This window comes from Schistocerca serialis, chromosome 3, assembly GCF_023864345.2.
Source record: "Schistocerca serialis cubense isolate TAMUIC-IGC-003099 chromosome 3, iqSchSeri2.2, whole genome shotgun sequence".
Classification (NCBI taxonomy): domain Eukaryota; kingdom Metazoa; phylum Arthropoda; class Insecta; order Orthoptera; family Acrididae; genus Schistocerca; species Schistocerca serialis.
In genome coordinates this window covers 808,583,965-808,604,263 of record NC_064640.1, presented here as the reverse complement: position 1 = coordinate 808,604,263, position 20,299 = coordinate 808,583,965, and the positions used below count along the sequence as shown (strand labels likewise).

The 20,299-nt window shown below is 38.8% G+C and overlaps 1 protein-coding gene across 1 annotated transcript in view; it reads left to right on the top strand.

The window, feature by feature from the left end:
- The window catches only part of LOC126470661 (uncharacterized), a 328,353-nt gene that overhangs the window by 142,700 nt on the left and 165,354 nt on the right, over positions 1 to 20,299 (top strand). The window contains exon 5 of the mRNA XM_050098652.1: positions 18,990 to 19,155. Coding sequence (XP_049954609.1) covers positions 18,990 to 19,155 — 166 coding nt within the window. The remainder of the gene's footprint in view (positions 1 to 18,989; positions 19,156 to 20,299) is intronic.

The following is a 20,299-nucleotide window of genomic DNA, read 5'->3' as shown; positions in this document are numbered from 1 at the left end:
GGACCTCCAAGGGAGTGACATACTTCTCTCCAAGCCTAAAGAAAGATGCCATTGTACTGTACCAACTGCATATTGGCCACAACAGACTTAACCCATGAGCTCGTTTTACATCAAGAGGAATTCTGTGTAGCTGTGGTAGTCATTTCACAGTCGTTCATATTTTCACAGCGTGTGTCCTGCCGGCCGATCTGAGATGAGCAGTTAACCTGTCTTTCTCTTTACTTCAGAGACTTGCGGGCGGTAGGTTAGCAGCTACCAAACAGTCATACATTTCCTGAGGGAAAGCAGATTTTATTACAAAATTTAATGCACCTCTGTGTCTGTTGGTTGTGGCAGGATTACCTCTTGCGTAGTTCTCTACAGTTTGTACAGTCTCTATTTTTGTATAACATGTTAGTTTCTCACCCTATTTTAGTTGTACTGACTATGACAATCCTTCATGGTATATCTTTCAGTGATCAGCTACGGTTTTAGCTGCCTGGATTTTATCTCACTTTTAACTGTCTAGCTAACATTACTATCATGTACAGGATGGTTATAATTAAACTTTAACTACTTGAGCCAGTGTAGACAGAAAGCCATATACTGTACAGGTTTCTAACTTTATAGAAATGACACTATGAGTCACAGGATGTGCATTTTTAGTAGTGTTAGTGTTATCACTTGCTGTTAAGTGCTGGCGCTGGTACAGCAACATAGGGTTGAAATACAAGCATCAGCATGTGTTACAGTTGCAGACAGTCAACACGGGTCTGGACAAGGTGGGAGGAGGTCTTTGCTCGTAAAGCTGTTTTTAGCAAAACAGCAGCAGTAGTGCTGCTGCTCTTCGCCAGTATCGATGCATTAAAGGAAAACGAAGAGGTCCTCTTTCCAGGCTGATGTTGAAGAACATGAATCGGAAGTTTGAATTAATTGGTGACATGGGGATTGCTTCTGGGAGAGAACAGTGGCCAGTTGTGCCATAAATCATTGGAATTACTTTTGCCTTGGCTGAGAATGCTGGACACAATGTGCAACACACATTTAACTTTTGCCACATGATGCAGACATTCGAGTGGACATTGCTCTTCTGTTTCTTGCAAGGATTGAAGTTTACTGCAGCCTTGGAATATTTTTTAGAGTGATGAAGCCCACTTTATGCTCGCTGGAGCAGTGGACAGTCACAATTGTCGCATTTGGGGTTCATCACCACCAATGCACGTTCATGAAGTTCACTGGCATAGTGAACGCACCACTGTGTGGTGTGACTTCACAGCACAATTCGTGACTCACCCATTTTTCTTTGAGGAATTCGGATCGCAAGGACAAAAGGCATGTAGCATGATCGGAACACATTACGGTGATCTACTTTGCCAACATCTGATCCCTGCTCTGTGGGAGAAGAGGTGCTTTGGAATCAACTGTTTTCATGCATGATGGAGCTTCACATCAGACTGATCATGAGGTTAATCATTGACTCTGTAATACATTTGAAGAAAACCAAATCATTGGCCTATCGTTCGAAACTGCTTGGCCATCAAGATTAGCAGATTTGAACCCATGTGATTTCTGGCTGTAGGGTTACCTGAAGTCCAGGGTTTATCAGTGGGACACTAACACACATTGGAGGTTGAAGATGAGCATAACAAGGGAGGTAGCCAACATCCCACCTGAGACGTTATGGGCAGCAATGGAGCAACTTCTAGTGCAGTTCCAGATCTTCGTCACATTGAGCAATGTTTGTAACCTGAACGGAAAAGTGGTACACAATTAACAAATGTAACCTCTCATGTGGAAATTAAAATATTTCTTTCAGTGGCTTATTCATTATTTCTCTTCAGCATGTCATTACAATGTTTCCACAAAGTTCCATTACCCTATGATTACTTGTTTTTGTGGGAGTCCTCTCAAGTAACAAGAGTTAAATTATAACCACCCTGTCCATTTACAACTGTGATGACATGGTCACAGACCCTGAAGCTGACAATTCTCCTCTTTTTATCTCAAATCTTTATACATTGCTTTCCTGTGAATCAAGGGGCTAATTATCAAGAAGTTTAATCCATTTAAACCCATAATCATAATTATATAAAATTCTGGGATTAGCTTGATAACGTGACTTCTGACAAATCGGGAAAAAATTATGTATATTGAAATAAAACTTGTAACAGGAAATGCCATGATTTGTCAGCTTCTGTTGAACAGCAGTTGAAGTCTCGAATTTATTTGTATCCGGTGAGGCTTTATCATCAAAAACCCGTAAACTGGCTCTGTTATCTTAGCTTTTAAATTATCTTGCTTATTACACCAAACTTAGGAATAAGTGTTTAATAATTGTGTATCAATTTTGAATCTATTAAAATATAAAGAATACTTTTTCAAAAATGTGTCAATTGTCTAGATCACATACATATATAAGATTTTTTACATTTTAACAAATTACTTGAGATGAAGTTCTCTTTGTTTGAAAATGTCAGTCATTACTGATTTCAAACCTCTTAAAAAATGGGAGTGCAAGAATAAGCAAAAACATCACCTTGTAGGTCCAATAAATGGTCAATTTGTGACATTTTCAGAAATATGGCACTAACATCCTATATGCAGAAAGTTTTCTAAGAATTGGTTTAGCCAAACTTAGTTATTTTCAAGGGAGATTATCATTTAGTGCCATTTATCAGAACACATGCAAATGCTGATGAAAAGTTTTTGCTTGAGTATACTTCGCACAGTCTTCAAGCTGAGAAATACCAATCAGCTAATCTATATTCTCACGAATAATCAAAATTACTGCAGCCTTCCCCCCCCCCCCCCCCCCCCCCCCCCTCCCCCCCGCCCTCCCTCTTGGCATTTTGGAAAGTAATTTATGATCCCAGTGCACAACAGAGGCCATTAAATGTGAAGTGCTCAATCTGTATTTGATCAGGTCCAGTGTGGTAAGTACCATGACACTTCTGCTTTAATTTCTGCTTAAATTCTTTGGGTTATGAACCTCTGCTGTCATTGGTGGAAAGGTTGGGTGGCAGTCACTGGTTGTTTGCTGATGATCCTGTGGTGTGCAGTAAGGTGTTGAAGTTGAGTGACTAGGAAGATACAAGATGACTTAGACAAAATTTCCAGTTGGTGTGATGAATGACAGCTCTAAATGTAGGAAAATGTAAGTTATGCAGATGAGTAAGAAGAACAAACCTGTAATGTTTGGGTACAGTATTACTAGTGTCCTGCTTGACCCAGTCAAATTGTTTAAATATTGGGACATAACTTTGCAAAGTAATATGAAATGGAACGAGTATGTGGGAACTGTGTTAGGGAAGACGAATGGTCAACTTCAGTTTATTGGGAGAATTTTAGGGAAGAGTGGTTCACCTGTAACGGAGACCATATATAGAATGCTCGGGAGTACTGTTAGAGTGCTTGGGATCCATACCAGCTCAGACTGCAAGAAGACATCAAAGCAATTCAGAGGCGGGCAGCTAGATTCAGTACCAGCAGTTTCGAATAACACATCTTACAGAGATGCTTTGGGAACTCAAATGGGAATCTCTGGAGGGAAGACAACATTCTTTATTAGAAACAATATTGAGAAAATTTAAAGAACCAAAGAACCAGCATTTGAAGCTGACTGCCAGACGTTTCTACTGCCGCCAACATACATTGCATGCAGGGGCCACGAAGATAAGATATGAGAAATTAGGGCTCATGTGAAGGCATATAGACATTTGTTTTTCCCTTGCTCTATTTGTGAGTTGAACAGGAAAGGAAATGACTAGTAGTGGCACAGGGTACCCTGTGCTATGCACAGTATGGTGGTTTGCAGAGTATCTGTGTGGATGTAGACATAGACAGTTTCTCAGTAATCATCTCTTCTGTACTGTGGTTGGTACCAGCCCCTGTTTGTTTTTGGCCCCATTTCCTCCTATTTGTTTTTGATTCTGCTTCCTCTAGTTGGAAAAAATTATCCTCCATACCCTCTTACAGTGGCTCTTCTTTCTATAATGTGCTGTTAGTGTTTGGTACAAATTCCACTCCTACAACTTTTTCACCTTGTAAAAATAAAATGTAAATTTTAGTTAAATGTCAAACTATCTGCCTACGTAGTGCTAAATAACTTGGAAAAAAAAACCTCAAACTCGCCACCTTTTTTACTGATTTCTCCAACATCTCAGCTGCCCACCTCATTTCTCTTCATTGCTCTGATTTTACAAATTTCACATCAGACCTCCCATGCTGCCAAGACATCGTTTCTTTCTGGAGTGACACTTTCTGTCCTGTCTGTAACTGCATCTTGATGAACAATGTCAAATAGGTCATCTAGAGTATACACGAAAGACAATACTTCTGACACTGGGCAGTGCCTAAAGTTGCAGCAGTAATTATTTTGTTATTCAGTTTCACTTGACACGTACTATAAAATAAGCTGCATAAGATTTTACAAGTAGAAGGTAATGTACTGCCATAGATTTGATGTGACAGTTAAAACAGTCATGACATTAACTCGTTCTTTTTGATACTTTGGAAGTCAAAGCTAGATCCATTGTCCTTTAAACATCACAGGAAAAGAATGCACTAAACAAACTTCACTGTTTGAATACTTGTAATGAAATGCAGATACAAAGTGTAATATATACTTTATGAGTTTTCATTTTATTGCAAATAACACAAAATAGAAAAAAATCCAAAAGTAATGAAATTAGTTTTCCTCTGAGTTTGCGGATATGCTCTAGAACCTGAGATGGAAAAATAGTAAACAAAATTAAATATAAAAGGTGTTTCAAATTGCTACACCAAGAATAAATGCAGATAATAAATGGGTATTCATTGGACAAATATACTATGCTAGAACTGATATGTGATTACATTTTCACGCAATTTGGGTGCATAGATCCTGAGAAATCAGTACCCAGAGCAACCACCTCTGGCTGTAATAACGGCCTTGATACGCCTGGGCATTGAGTCAAACAGAGCTTGGATGGCATGTACAGGTACAGCTGCCCATGTAGCTTCAACATGATACCACAGTTCATCAAGAGTAGTGACTGGCGTATTGTGACGAGCCAGTTGCTCGGCCACCATTGACCAGACATTTTCAGTTGGTGAGAGAGCTGGAGAATGTGCTGGCCAGGGCAGCAGTTGAACATTTTCTGTACCCAGAAAGGCCCGTCCAGGACCTGCGACACGCGGTCGTGCATTATCCTGCTGAAATGTAGGGTTTCGCAGGGATCGAATGAAGGGAAGAGCCACGGGTCATAACACATCTGAAATGTAATGTCCACTGTTCAAAGTGCTGTCAATGCGAACAAGAGGTGACCGAGACGTGTAACCCACGCGGGCTGATACGCCAGTATGGCGATGATGAATACACGCTTCCAATGTGCGTTCACCGCTATGTCGCCAAACACAGATGTGAACCTGGATTCATCCGAAAAAATGACATTTTGCCATTCGTGCACCCAGGATCGTTGTTGAGTACGCCATCGCAGGCACTCCTGTCTGTAATGCAGTGTCAAGGGTAACCGCAGCCATGGTCTCCGAGCTGATAGTCTATGCTGCTGCAATCATCGTCGAACTGTTGACTCAGGGATCGAACGTGGCTGCACGATCTGTTACATCCATGAGGATAAGATGCCTGTCATCTCTACTGCTAGTGATACGAGGCCGTTGGGATCCAGCAGTGTGTTCCGTATTACCCTCCTGAACCCACCAATTCCATATTCTGCTAACAGTCATTGCATCTCGACCAACGCGAACAACAATGTCGCGATACGATAAACCGCAATCACGATAGGTTACAATCCGACCTTTATCAAAGTCGGAAACGTGATGGTACACATTTCTCCTTCTTACACGAGGCATGACAACATCATTTCACCAGGCAACGCCGGTCAACTGCTGTTTGTGTATGAGAAATCGGTTGGAAACTTTCCTCATGTCAGCATGTTGTATGTGTCGCCACCTGGCGCCAACCTTGTGTGAATGCTCTGAAAAGCTAATCATTTGCGTATCACAGCATCTTCTTCCTGTCGATTAAATTTCGCATCTGTAGCATGTGATCTTCATGGTGTAGAAATTTTAATGCCCATTAGTGTATTAACTTGTGCACAGGAGGACAAAGTTTTTGTCTTTAGCAGAGCCTTCTGATTTTACAGGGGCTATATCTATTACATGCCTGCCCATACAACGTTGTGGTATGTTTTAAAATTACATTTAAGAGCAGAGTTGTCATTCACTTGTCCCTTATTTCTGTGAACATATCTGTAGTTACTACATTTTTTGTTTAAAAAAAATCAACACTTTGGGATCAGGCAGCCTTGGAGGCCCATGATAAAACATGGGGTATAGCAGCACCTTTTGTAGCCAATCCATCATCAAGACAGGTCATTGCCAATAAATACCGATATATGCAGGAGCTAGTGCAGTGGTGCTATGTCTTAAAGAAAAACTAATTTTTTGGCATTTTCTTGCAGTTGAGGAAAATCCTAATTTTCAACATTCCCAGGTACATAATTTCTGTAACAATCTGTTCCACAACAAAAATGCCTATATATATTTTCTCATGAAATGACGCAAAACACTTGAAGTGATCGAAAGTCTTGTGCTATGTCACGTGGCTGCCGTGTTCCCTACATTATTACATTCTGTTGGTTCACTTTTCCACTCATTGCTGAACACTAAATGTGAATGAACATTGTTATCTTCCATCTCCATGTAGAGAATGAAGACGCAGAATTCTACATGTTGTTTGTTGCCATCAGAAAGGACTTACAACAGTGGAATCTGGTTTGGTTTAAAAGACAAACCTGGCTGGAAAAAAGGGATAAAAAATGCCAGATACAGATATAATACATAAATGCGTAACTATTGGGTGGCACAAGGAATAGACTTCTGTGGACTACACACAAAACTTTATTGATTGTTCTCTATGTCTTCAGTGAGCATATAGAGGTGACCTGTGAATTTCCCCTTACATAAATAACCTGTTTCTCGAAACTGCTGGTGCCACTGTCAAGTGCTTCGAGCTGTAGGAGGTGCAATACTGTATTCTATGGGTAACAAATGAACCAACGAGGTAGCTAGTAGCTAGCTAGATAGCCACGCCAGAAAGATTCTCTACAAGCAGTCACACAGATTGGCAACTTATAAATAGTGCAAAGGTAAAATTTTAATTTCGATGCAAAAGTTCCCTTCATGTAGGAGTGAAATTGTGTGAATCATTTTCAAACATTCTGTTTATGTTGGAGCAAAAATCTAATGAGAATAATATTTGAAGGCAATAAAATTCCCTTTAGAATTGGATGAGTTTCAGTTTCCAAGGAAGACTGTTTTCCATTTTTTGCAAGAACAGATTTTGTCTTCTAAAAAACATCACCTTTGTTTCTCAGTGACTCGTATGTGAACACTGTAAAGTTGTGCCTGAAACTTTCCAACCTCATATTCAGGGCAGTTGGCAACTGTGCAGGGCATTCCCCAGAACATAGGTTGCAAAATCTCCATTTATTTGTAAATACTGTATTGTTATTGTCTTTCTCTTCTAATGGTGTTTGGGAGAGGTAAACAAAACATTTGATGATCATATCCTTTCTTGGCAAGACTTTTCACAATTATCAAGTAGAAGGAATGTACTTGAGTGTCGGGCATAATAAAGGCATGTATCAGCATATTGGAATTTTTGTATATGTTGCTTGACAATTTACACTCTGAACATACAACAAGCCCTTGTACCACAATGGACTTTCCTGCATGTTTTCTGCATGTGCATGTTTTACTCAGTGACAGCCTGTGCTTGAGCCAGAGGAGACCACTGTCTTGGTGTGCTAGTGTCCAGGATGTGTGCAGTGTGTGATTGCAACTCACAAACTCTGTGGATGAAATGACTGCACATTCTCACGACAGAGAATGCACTACAGAGTGGGTAATGCATCAAATAATGTGGAGCAGCAAATGCAGGGTGATACAAGAACAGTCTGATGCCTTTGTTGAAGCAGTTAAAAATTATAAATTATTGTATGGAAATATGCTTGTACTGTTCTTAGTAATTTTTGTAATATAAAGTGTGACTCAAATAAAAAGTATGATAAAAAGTATTTAAAACAGATGAAATTGATAGATATGAGTTTGTGTGTGTGTGTGTGTGTGTGTGTGTGTGTGTGTGTGTGTGTCAGAGCATCATGAGTTCTGATGACATAAAGCAACTGACATTCCTTTGGAAATGTTTTTTACTTCAGTGATCACGAATAAATAGCCATAAATTATTGATAGCAGTCAACAGTAAAATTATTCAGATGTAAATTGTACTGGGTTTTTCATTCCCCTTACATTATACTTTTATGTAGATCTGAAGAGGGTCAGTGCTGATTGGAGCTGATGATCTGAGGATATTTATTTGCTTTCATTGAATGTAAATAAAATGAGGATTTCTTTCACTTCTTAGATTGCTATGTTTTTCACCACAGTGACACGTAAGTCACTTCTTTATTTGTGTCTCGACATATTATTTGTGTATCGGCGTATTATTTGTGTATCTGGTGTTTTCACTTTATTACAGAACACTTTATACTTCAGTCAAAGTATAAAGTTATCATCTAGATGAAGATTAGTTTGATCACAGTAATTCTTAACTAAGCATGGCAAAGTTAGGATGTGTAAGGGATTGGATCTTGAACCTTTGGATTTACCGTGCCCACACAGCCATTGAGTCACACTATTTTTTCGTATATCTTTCTGACACAGTTTATGCTTGGAATCCATTTTGTATTATAATTGTAATATTTGAGTAGGTAATATCTATTGGAGGCTGTTTCAAATCTGCCCATGATGATAAGATTGCCTGCAAGTGCTGACTACTCATGCACTTGTTGATGCATGTGACAAGCTGCCTGGCTCGTCCTTTCCACACATCATGAAATCATAGTACATTTTTCTCAAGTTTTTATGATGTCAGACATTCAACAATAATTCAAGGCTTTTCGAATGTTGTGGAAACAGCTTATTGTGATTTAATGTTACAGGTGCCTGATAAGGTGTATTTATAGAGAACGTTCTTAATGTGCTCTTTGTGATTCAGAAAAAAATCCCCTTCCTAATGGAAATTAAAGTAGAGGCTGAGTTAACATTGAGAGATGATAAATGGATAGTGGGCTTGGCTTTTCTTGTTGATATAATAAGGCATTTAAATAACTTATGTTTGTTAGCTCAAGGAAAGAATCTGCTGATCGTTAACACTAGAATCGCGTCACTTTTTATTTACCTCAAATTGGGACAGAGATCAAATTAACCACAGTGGCAAAGTTACCCATTTTTCAATTTACAGTGATCAGCCAGAATATTATGACCACCTAATTAATAGCCAGTATGTCCATCTTTTGCATGGATAATATCGGCAACATATTTTGGCATGGGAGCAATGAGGCCTCGGTAGGTCACTGGAAGGAGTTGGCACCACATCTGCACACAGAAGTCACCTGATTCCCATAAATTCTGGGGGGAGGGGGGGGGTCCCATAAATTTGGGTGGGTGGGGTGGGGGGGTTCCCATAAATTTGGGTGGGTGGGGTGGGGGGGTTCCCATAAATTTGGGTGGGTGGGGTGGGGGGGGGGGGGGGAGATCGTGATGAGCTCTGACACCACATTCAGTCACATCCCAGATGTGTTCAGTCGGGTACAGATCTGGTGAGTTGGGGGGGGGGGGGGAGGGGGTCAATTGGAAATGACCACTGTGTTCCTAGAACCACTCCACCTCACTCCTGGCCTTGTGACATAGCACATTATCTTATTGAAAAATGCCATTGCCGTCAAGAAAAATGATCATTATGAGTTGGTATATGTGGTCTGCAACTAGTGTATGATACTCCTTGCCCAACATGCTGCCTTGCATGGCTCCACTGGACCCATGGATCCCCAAGTGAATGTTCCCCAGTGCTGAATCTAGCCACTGCCAGCTTGTCTTCGTCCCGCAGTACAGGTGTCAAGGAGCTGTTCTTCTGGGGAAGACGACAGATTTGCACCCTCCCATTGGCATGATTAAGAAGATATTGTTATTCATCAGTGTTGATGGTCACATAGCCATTTCAGTCATATATGCCACTATCATGGTGTTAATATTGGCACATGCATGGATCGTCACCTGTGGAGGCCCATTGTCAGGAGTGTTCAGTGTACTGTGTGTTCAGACACTCTTGTACTCTGCCAAGCATTAAAGGCTGATGTTACTCCCACCACAGTTTGCTGCCTGTCCTGTTTTACCAGTCTGTCCAGCCTACGACATCCATCGTCTGTAATGAGGGGTGGCCACCCAGCCCCACAATATCCAGGCTTTGTTTCACCTTGGTTTCACCGCATGATCAAGACACTCGCCACAGCACTCTCCAAACACCTGACTAGTCACACAGTTTTCAAAATGCTTGTGTGGCACTGCTATTGCCTGGATGGGTTTATATTGATGGTAGTAGGTTGGTGGTCATAATGTTGTGGCTGATAAGTGTAGTTGTAAAAAGGAACTTTGTTTATGAAAAGACTTTGAATCTGCACATTGTTTTCATTAGTAGTTAATTTTTATTTGTGATTGTATTCATTTTGAAATAAGGCTACATTAGAAAATAAAATTGTTTTCCTTATTATTGTGAGTACTGATTGCAAGCAATGCAGTGCTATGAGATTACTGTCACATTTTTTTCACTCACGGGTTTGTTCCTGGTGTCACGTGTATCAGTTGTGTTGTTCTTGCATTTTGACACACTGCATTGCTGTCAACATTACTTACTCACTGATTCATCCCCATTATTTTACCTGCTGATTGCAGGAAACACTTTTTGGCAATTATTTTTCAAGTGTTTATGTTTTAGTTATTGACTGAAATGCTGCAGAAACTGCATACAGCTGATAGCTGTTGCTACAACTGCTCCTTAAAGAATGTATGCATTATTCCTGCAGAGTCCAGTTTAAAACACTTGAATTGCCCATCTCCATGAAGCTGCTTTCATTAAGTATTTTCAACCATCTGGTCCAGTATACACACTTCAGATCTGGTTTTATACAAAAATTCTACAGTTTCTGGGTGATGATTTGAATAATGAAGCATGCTAGGAACATGAACATTTTTATTTTTCTTTCCATTATAAATGGGCAAGATTCTTGCTCCGTGCTTCATTACAGTAATTTCATTTGGTGGTGCTTTTGATATTCTTACTAGTGTTGGTATTTCTTTTCTTGAACTGTTGGGTGTGTGCACTACACTTATACCTTTACTCTTCAATATTTCAGCAAGGTGCAAAGATGTGAAAAAATTATCTGTTGTCACATTCCTTTCCCTTCTTAGGAATGGATTCCATAAGCTTCGTGACAACATATTAAGAAAAGGTTTGATTCTCTGGTCGATGTTCATCCTTTTCCCAGGTATGTACTGGTGTGTTGAACAAATATCTGGTGTTTACATCAGGTGAACCAAAATTTGATGCCACTATTTATTAGGCATGTAATTCTTAACCTTCCCTTCGTGGGAAATGGCTGCTCATCAGTTGCGATATTTTGTCTTGGACATTAAAGCAGAAAACAATTTTCAACAAAATTATTCCAGACTTTTGACACAAAAGCAAAGTTGTGGGTTTTGTGTCTTATTGGCCTTGACTCCTTGATATAAAAGCATACAAAATTCATAATGTATGTAAATCTCTCTCCTGAAACATAAGCTAAAGAAAATGTGACCCCTGGTTTTCTCATCAATAGCTGTCAGTATTTATATCAGAACATACAAAAAGTGCTTTTTGTATAGTGAGACACAATAATCAGCTCAGAAGCTGTAGCATACATCATGTCAGAGCCACATGCAAAAAAACTGAACATTTGCATTACCCTCAGTGAAATGGTGTGTAAAGAAATGTTAAGGGTATAGTAAAAGTTAACACACAGTAAAGTTCACTAGAGTCTTGAAAGAATGCTTCAAGGTCTGTATTGTGTCAGAAACTAAAAGTAAATATTTTGTACTCTTTTTTTCATTTTCACCGCATAGTGCATCTCTGCCAGTTCAATTACTGATAATTCTCATTGTACTAAAGAACTGATGTTTTAGCACCATGAACTTGTTTGTGACTTACATGTCACGATAATACCAAGTGACAAAGAAAAGCAACTGACGTAACATTTATGAGGTATGTCCACAAAGTAAGTTCCGTTTGGTTATATAAAACAAATGTGTACTAATACAGAAAAAATATGTATTGTACAAAAATCTACAACTGTTAAACTACTTTTCTACATAGCTTCCGAAATTTTGTAGGCGCTGGCACAAGTTTTTGTATGCCTTCTTCATAGAAGGTTGCCGCCTGTGTATTCAACAATTTGCTAACATGTTCTTTCAGCCCTTCATCGTTGTAGTGTTAACCACCAAGGTCAGATTTTAGCTATTAGAAGAGATGAAAGTCGCAAGGAGCGAGGTCCGGGCCGTACGGTGGATGATCAAATGCGTCCCAGTGAAATTCCTGTAAGAGTTGTTTGGTCACATTCACCGTATGAGGTCAGGCATTATCGTGGAAAAAAACACCACCTTTTGACAGTAATCCTCGGCACTTGTTCTGTATTGCGCGGCGCACTTTCTTAATGGTCTCGCAGTAACCATGTGCATTGATTGGTTGGCCTCATGGTAAAAAATCAATCAGCAAAATGCCTTTTCTGTCCAAAAAAAGGATGCACATGACTTTTCGAGGTGTCAAGATTTGCTTAGGCTTAACCATCGTTGGGGATGAAGTGTGGTTCCTTTCCATCGATTGCTGTTTTGTTTCAGGGATGTCGTACGATACCCAAGTTCCATCCCCTGTGACTATCAGAGAAAGAAAATCATTGCCTTCTTCATTGTAGCATGCCAAAAACTGAAGTGCACTGCCCATCCATTGTTGCTTGTGTTGTTCAGTAAGAATTCTGGGTACCCAATGTGAGCAAAGTTTTCGAAATTTCAGTTTTTCAGTAACAATTTCATGAATTAGTGATCATGAGATTTGCAGAACTTCCATAGCAAGGGCATGACATGTAAACTTATGGTTGTGCTTAATCTTCTCTTCAGTTGTGTGAACCAGTTCATCAGTAAACGCAGACAAGTGTCCACTTTGTTCTTCATCGTGCACTTGATCACGTCCTTCATTGAATAGTCTGACCCATCTTGTGACCATTGAATCACTCATAGCATTTTGTCCGTAAACCTCGCAGATTTGCCGATGAATTTCCTTTGCCTTAACTTTCTTTGCATTTAGAAAATGAATCACAGATCTGATTTCACACGCGGCAGCATTTTCAATTATGGCTGACATTTATAAAGAAGGACTACGAAGCACACTTCGGCAGCAGCAATCTGGAAATGGTGTACATTTCTTTTCCTTCAGTTGCAGTAACTGCCGCCCATGCTAGGAACTACAATCGTAGTGCTGCCGTGGATAGAAATAGAAATGGAACTTACTTTGTGGACGACCTTCATATATTTGGTGGCTCAATCTATTTTTTTGTACAACAATTGTCCATCATGGGGAGAATAGAAAGTGTAGAAAGGGCCCAGTGTTATAAACCAACACTGGAAAAAGTTTTGATATTGTGCTAGCTGAACCTCTGAACCAGGTACTTTGTCCCTCTAAAATAAAAATAAATATCATGTTTCACAAACATAATAAAATGGCTTGGTGGCTCACTGGATTAGTGTCAGATCACAAATCCAGATGTCACTCCTAGGATCCTTGACATCTTGCAGTTATTTGTTTCTGTGAAAGAGCCAAGTTAAACAAGGTTTTGAAATCAATGTTAAACTGCCTGGTAATTCACTTCAAATACTTGCAGAAGGCAAGGGTGTACCACCTCCAATAGGATCAAACCTAGTAAAGCACTGTGGCATTCAAACTAGTCTTCAGATCGATGACTACTTTATCTTTACTAAAATAAAATGATTATATTTTTTTCATTTTCATTAGCCAGCATTGTTTATGCGCAGTTGTGAATGCCTGTCCATGAGCTGATGTTTATTCAGAGGTTCCTATGGGCCTTACCAATCCCATGCCATCTGGAATATTGTGTTCTGTAGGATTCACTTTAATGAGGGTTTTTTTTTTTTTAGTTATCAATTCTTCCACGTTCCATATTTCCCAATCATTTAATATGTACATAATAAATGTTTTTGATCAATAAACAGTATTTACAGTTAACATAATGGATGTTATACAAACACTTTTAAGATAATGGAAGATAATTAAAGATGTTTGAGAGCTTGCTGACTGCCAGCTATGCATAATAACTGTAAGATTTTTGATAGAGGATGCAGTGAATGAGTATGGCACTTGAAGTTGTCCAACATACTCAGATGGATTCACGTCTAAGGATTTCAATGGGTAGGAGAACACTTGCGTATTATGCATGTGCTTTGCCAATCTGTCAGTATTACTGGCTGTATGGCTATTCTGATAGATACAGTCAACTTCAGAGGAGAAATTTAGCTTGCGTTAGTTTGCATTATATGCAACTGTGAATTTATGACTGAGTTTGTTGAGAGAACCTGTAGCATCCATAAAAGAAAGTGGCAGATCCCAACTTGGTGTAAGCTAGTTATCTCATAAAATGACCTGCATAAATTTCTCAAACCTTGATGTTATTGCCATCAGCTGCATCTTCCAGAAGTCAAGGCAGTGTTCTTCTTCTGCTGTTTGAACAGCACTATGCATACATTCATACCAGCACAAAACAGAGGAAAGTGATTCACTAGAGAAGGCAAACCTTTTATTCCCAGCAGACGTGGTCAGCTGTACATCTTCATTAGCATTCAGTGACCACTCCCGTGAACAATATTGTTCACAAGTGTATTTATGTATGCACCTGATAGCCCCTGTAGAATTTTGATGACTAGTTGGTCCACTGTGACATCTCAGTTGTCCATCACATATAAATGGCTTGTGGTGCTTGATATGTGGAATATTTCTGCTAGTTTTTATTTGTTCACTCATAATTCTTGCATACAGTTTGTTTACAAAGTGTCCTGTTTCATAAATATTGATGTCCTTGAGCTGAAAGCCAGTTGTTACATGTTTTTACAACCCTTACTTCTTTCCCCTATGACATCTGTTCCTTTTAGATGGTCCTGTTACATCCTTCAGAGACCAGTTGTGCCATGTCGGTACATGTCAGTGTGTTTCAAGAGCTATATGCTGTCATCCACAAATTTGGAGATGATGATAATGTGGTTCAATAGTGCAAAAGTTAACAACAATGCTGGTTATGTTCCTGTGTAATGAGATTATTGTATGTGGTCATACAGCTATAATGTATTCCAAAAGGGTATTGTATGAGTTGAAGAAAATTTGCACACTATACAGTGGTCTGTCATTTATCATTTTTCCACTGAAACACTGTCACACAGTTTCATTCTGTACATGAGAACCAAAATGGATTTTACATAGATATTGGCACACAGTTACATACAAGATTTTGGCTTCTCTGTACATATTTGTAGAGTGACAAGATAGCAAGAGGCATGACATGTTTTTCTGTTACACCAGTGACAATAAAAGTATTATGTTCTACCCATTGCAATTGAGCTTGAATAAAAATATTATGTTCTTAACATTGCTGTTGAGCTTCATCACACAGTTGTGCCAGTCATTTTGTAGCAGAGACTATGTAAATAAATGTTTTGTAACTGAAATGTAGTGTTCTTGTAATTGTTGGAGGCAATATTGATGTAATGAATAAGTGAAATAATAGTAACTGAGTATTGAACAGTTACATTGATCCTTCTGGCTGTTTTTTGTGCACATAAATGAAAAGCGGCCAGTAGTAACTTCATGTATCCTACCATATTAAACAGGACTGAAGAGAGGAAGTCTTACTAATATTGTGTGGCATCTTCATATCACCTGCCAGCTTCCAAGCTGATGCAGTCCCTGTTGTGTTCCCTTGTCTGGTAACATTTCTGCATACAGTGAACTGGATTGGTTGATTACTGTGTATAGGATTTCCAACTAGTTATAAACTTTCAACACATCTGGAGATGCCATCAGTTGACTGGGCGGCATTGCGTCAGTCCACACCAGTGATCTGGATGCTGAGAGGGAAACTGTTATCCAGTATTGTATTCAAATTAATGGAAGGCCAAAGGTGTTTGCCTGAACCAAAGAGCCAAATAAGCCACTCTTTAGGTAGGTTTTGGGGAGACAGGAGTCAGCAGGTAGTGCAGGAACTGCTGTTTTGTGGTCAGGCTGGTTGAGACTATATCACTAGTGAGATGACAGGCAAGAAGGATCTTTGGGGGGGGGGGGGGGGGGGGGAGATTATGTGGGAAGCATCATAGTCTTGATCTTTGTAATGTCAGAAGATTACACCTGTCACCAGTGTCCACACTTACGATGATGATGATTTAAAGTATCTTTGTGGGAATAGCTTAATGACTCTTGCTCCACAAAGTTAGCTCCTATGATGGGAGCGGCATAGGCATTCCTTCTCATACCATGTGACTGCACTCGTGGCATAGGTCGGCTGTTAGACTGATATATGTCTGGAAAGAACAACTGCACTTTGGGGGCAGGTAATATGTCATGCATCATAACTGGATCCTAACTGTAGTCAAATAACACGAAAGGTACTGGTACTGTGCAACAGCAACACCGATGGAATCAAATACTCAGTACAACTATGAAGACATCCTCACACTTATTCATGGTTGCAGTAAAAATGCCATTGGGAAAGAATGTTAAGTTTGGCAGCTCCTGTTGAGACTAGGAATTCTTTTGAGTCAACAATTACACTTGAAAATGTAGTGCTTTGTAAGGTTGTGTAGCTTTTAATAATGACACCATTAATGTGCAACATACAGACAGTGGCAGTCTTTTAAGTTCAGTGTTGTTTTCATTTCTCTCTTTGCTTTTGTATTGTTCACCACATATGAAATCTCAACATTCTTAACACCAATAGTAAGATGCTTAGGACTGTATCAGATTAACTTAACTGTATGCTGCTTATGGATGAAATGTGGCTAGTCTCGTTTCTTAACCTAATGTCGAGTCCTATTGAATGAGAAATCATTTCTTTTTGTGTATATTACATGAAACTTAATATGAAACCAGAGAAGCGTTCACAGTTGTGTATTAGTTGTATTGTGTGAAATTTATGCAGTTTTGGACCAAGGTTCAGTACATAGTCTCTCTCTCTCTCTCTCTCTCTCTCTCTCTCTCTCTCTCTCTCTCTCTCTCTGTGTGTGTGTGTGTGTGTGTGTGTGTGTGTGTGTGTGTGTGTGTGTGTGATAGCAGGCTAGGATAAATTCACAGATTGTTTCCTTGAAATAGAATATTTCTAAGGCACAGTAGAACCTCATTAATTCAACACCTATGAGGCCGGGAGCATGGTCAACGCAAAAAAGGTTGGATTATCAGAGGTACACTTTTATTGACCTGTAACATCACAAAACATTACAGTATAACTTTAATTTTCAACTAGAAATTCTGTCTAAAATATTGTTACATGTTAAAACAGTAACAAAATGAAAAGAAAACGTTGACGCACAAAAAAATCTTCTATGAATGTTTAATGTACGGTATTGCCTGTACTGTAATATATGTCTGTATTGTGTGGTAAGATATTGTTACTGTGAGTCAAAGTAAATGTAAATGTCGTGTGACTAGGGCCTCCCGTCGGGTAGACCATTCGCCGGGTGCAAGTCTTCCGATTTGATGCCACTTCGGCGACTTGCGTGTAAATAGGGGTGGAATGATGATGATTAGGACAGCACAACAGCAGTCACTGAGTGGAGAAAATCTCCGACCTATCCGGTAATCGAACCCAGGCCCTTAGGATTGACATTCTGTCTCACTGACTTCTCAGCTATCGGGGACGGACTTGAGTCAAAGTTAAACATCTTTACATACCTTATTACAGTGCTGCATTGACACTGCTGATTTGTACTTAACTGTTTAAAATATGAGAAATCACACTATAAAAATGTTCTGTTCTTAAGCAGAACAAGAAAGTCTGTAATATTTCTTTGCTTAGCAGATGATGATCTTGATTTTTTTTTTTTTGTGTGTGTGTTTTTCTGACATTTACTAATCCATAAAATTTCTATTGTCATGGACGTAGAACTTTGTTAAGTGTATTGAAGGGCTATATCAAATTTGTTTTTAGCATGTGATACTTAAACTGTAGATTCATTGTTTTCATTGTCAGCATCGTCTTTCTCATTCTCATTGATTGTTCGAGTTAGTGACAATGATTCAGTTGTCAATTCTACTTCCATTGTGCAGTTAATGTCAGCTGTCCTGATCCACTTACTCAAATCACTGGGCTCAATATCCATTTATAAAGACAGCGTCACATGTTTGTGTTTAGTTGGTGCAATAATTTAGTCTTACATACTTTAATATGTAAGAAAAACACTGTCACTAATTTATGAAACAAATGTGTGCATAATAATGCCCATTGATTGAGTTAGAAACAAGTTATTTCATACTAAAATTGATCACACTATCGCACTAAGCAATAGTCAACTACCTACTGATCCATATCACAGATGATGAGTCGTTGACAAATTCAGACCTGACTGTCGTAGTGGCCTGAGTATGTAAGCAGGCACCGGAAATGGTATGGTCTGACTAAGCAGGGAGTCAGACCATTCGAAGTTGTATTATTGAAGTTCTACTGTATTAATACTTGGAAAGATGCACCACAATACCTTACTATGAAATGGTAGAAAGAGTGCAAAATTTTTACGTTAAGTATTCAGTCAGGTAGCATTCTTGTTTAAATACTGTGGTCCTTTCAGTGTTGTGTGGTGTTGTACTATATTTACTATGAAGCTTTGTTGACCAAACCCCGAATTTTATATTTAGTGCAGTTGAATTAAATTTGATCACTAACAACTTGCTTCCTGCAACAAAAATACCACATTGGAAACTGTGATCCACATGAAGAAATAAACTACGTATAACAGCAGACAGCATTGTATATTGGTAAATTACTTTTTATATTGTATCTTGCGGCAAATCACAGTATTTTTTTCCCTTTCAGTATATACTTCAGGATCATAATTATGGTGCACCTCCACCGAGTCCACAGCTTCAAGCTGCTCTGATTCAACATTCAAGACATAGTACTGCATATGCTCTTCATTCTGGAGCAGGATCATCCTTAGTTGCTGGTAGTAGCTCATCTATTGGTCACTCATATAGTCAAGGTAAGGAAATTAATGGATTATGGTACTCTTGGAAACTGTTGTAACAAGCTTATTTCCTGATTTCAGTTGTGTTCAACATGAAAAGGTATATACACAGTGGATAATGCTAGGTAACAAATCTGTATACTCCAGAAGAAAAGAGTTGAAAAGCAGGCACACAATCATTTGCTCTTCTGATCAAATGTAATAATTGTGATTACTTACATAAAAATGTTTGTCTTGGTTGGCATTTTGAGGGGGGGGATCACCATCATTATAATACTTAAAATAGCTAAGTTATTTGATAATGCTATGTAATATCTGTGAGAAATGTTTTAATAAATTTTAACTGTTGAGCTCAGATCTTGGTCCTGCAAGTTTCTTAAGAAATAGGTCTATTTATTGGTCAGAAAGATCTCAGAGTGTAAGAAAAATCAAACTATTTTAATTAGCCTTTCAAAGATTTCATGAGGTTGATGATGTTACAATGTGAAGTGGTTTCCTTTGTACAAGATGCTGATGTACCTAGTTAATATTATCATGATAATCCTTCCCATGTCCATAGTGATCTTAAAGCTCCATATAGTTCCTAGTGATGTTAATTCACAAGCAACTTAGGCAGCTCACCTAATGCTGGTTGGGTATGGTTTTATTGTACCCAGATTCTTGCATTGGGAGCTGGACAGCAGTCACCCCAGTGTTACATAAACTTTGTACATCTTTCAGTAACTACCATTGAATTGATTGTTACATCATCTTGCGGTACAGAGAATAGAATAGAATAGAATAGAGTCGAAGTTTGTTGTCCCATAACATTGAATTTGTGTTCAGGAGACTTGTCAGAATGCAAAAATTTGTTTACAGTTTTTACAGTGTTCGTATTTCTTATTATAGTTTTTTGAAGTTTTAATATATAAGGCATATGACTCAAGCTACCCCGAATTATAGTTCCATACCTTATTACTAATTCTAAGTAATTGTGATATACTACTTTCCTTATTTTCAAGCTGATAGCATTGTACAGTATCACCATTGCAAATGGTTGGTTGTTTAATTTGTTTGCAAGGTGTTGTATATTTGAACCCAATGATAAATTTTTATCTAATTGCATTCAGAGGAATTTCACACAGCTAACTTGCTGCAAATACTTTTTTGAAACTGCATT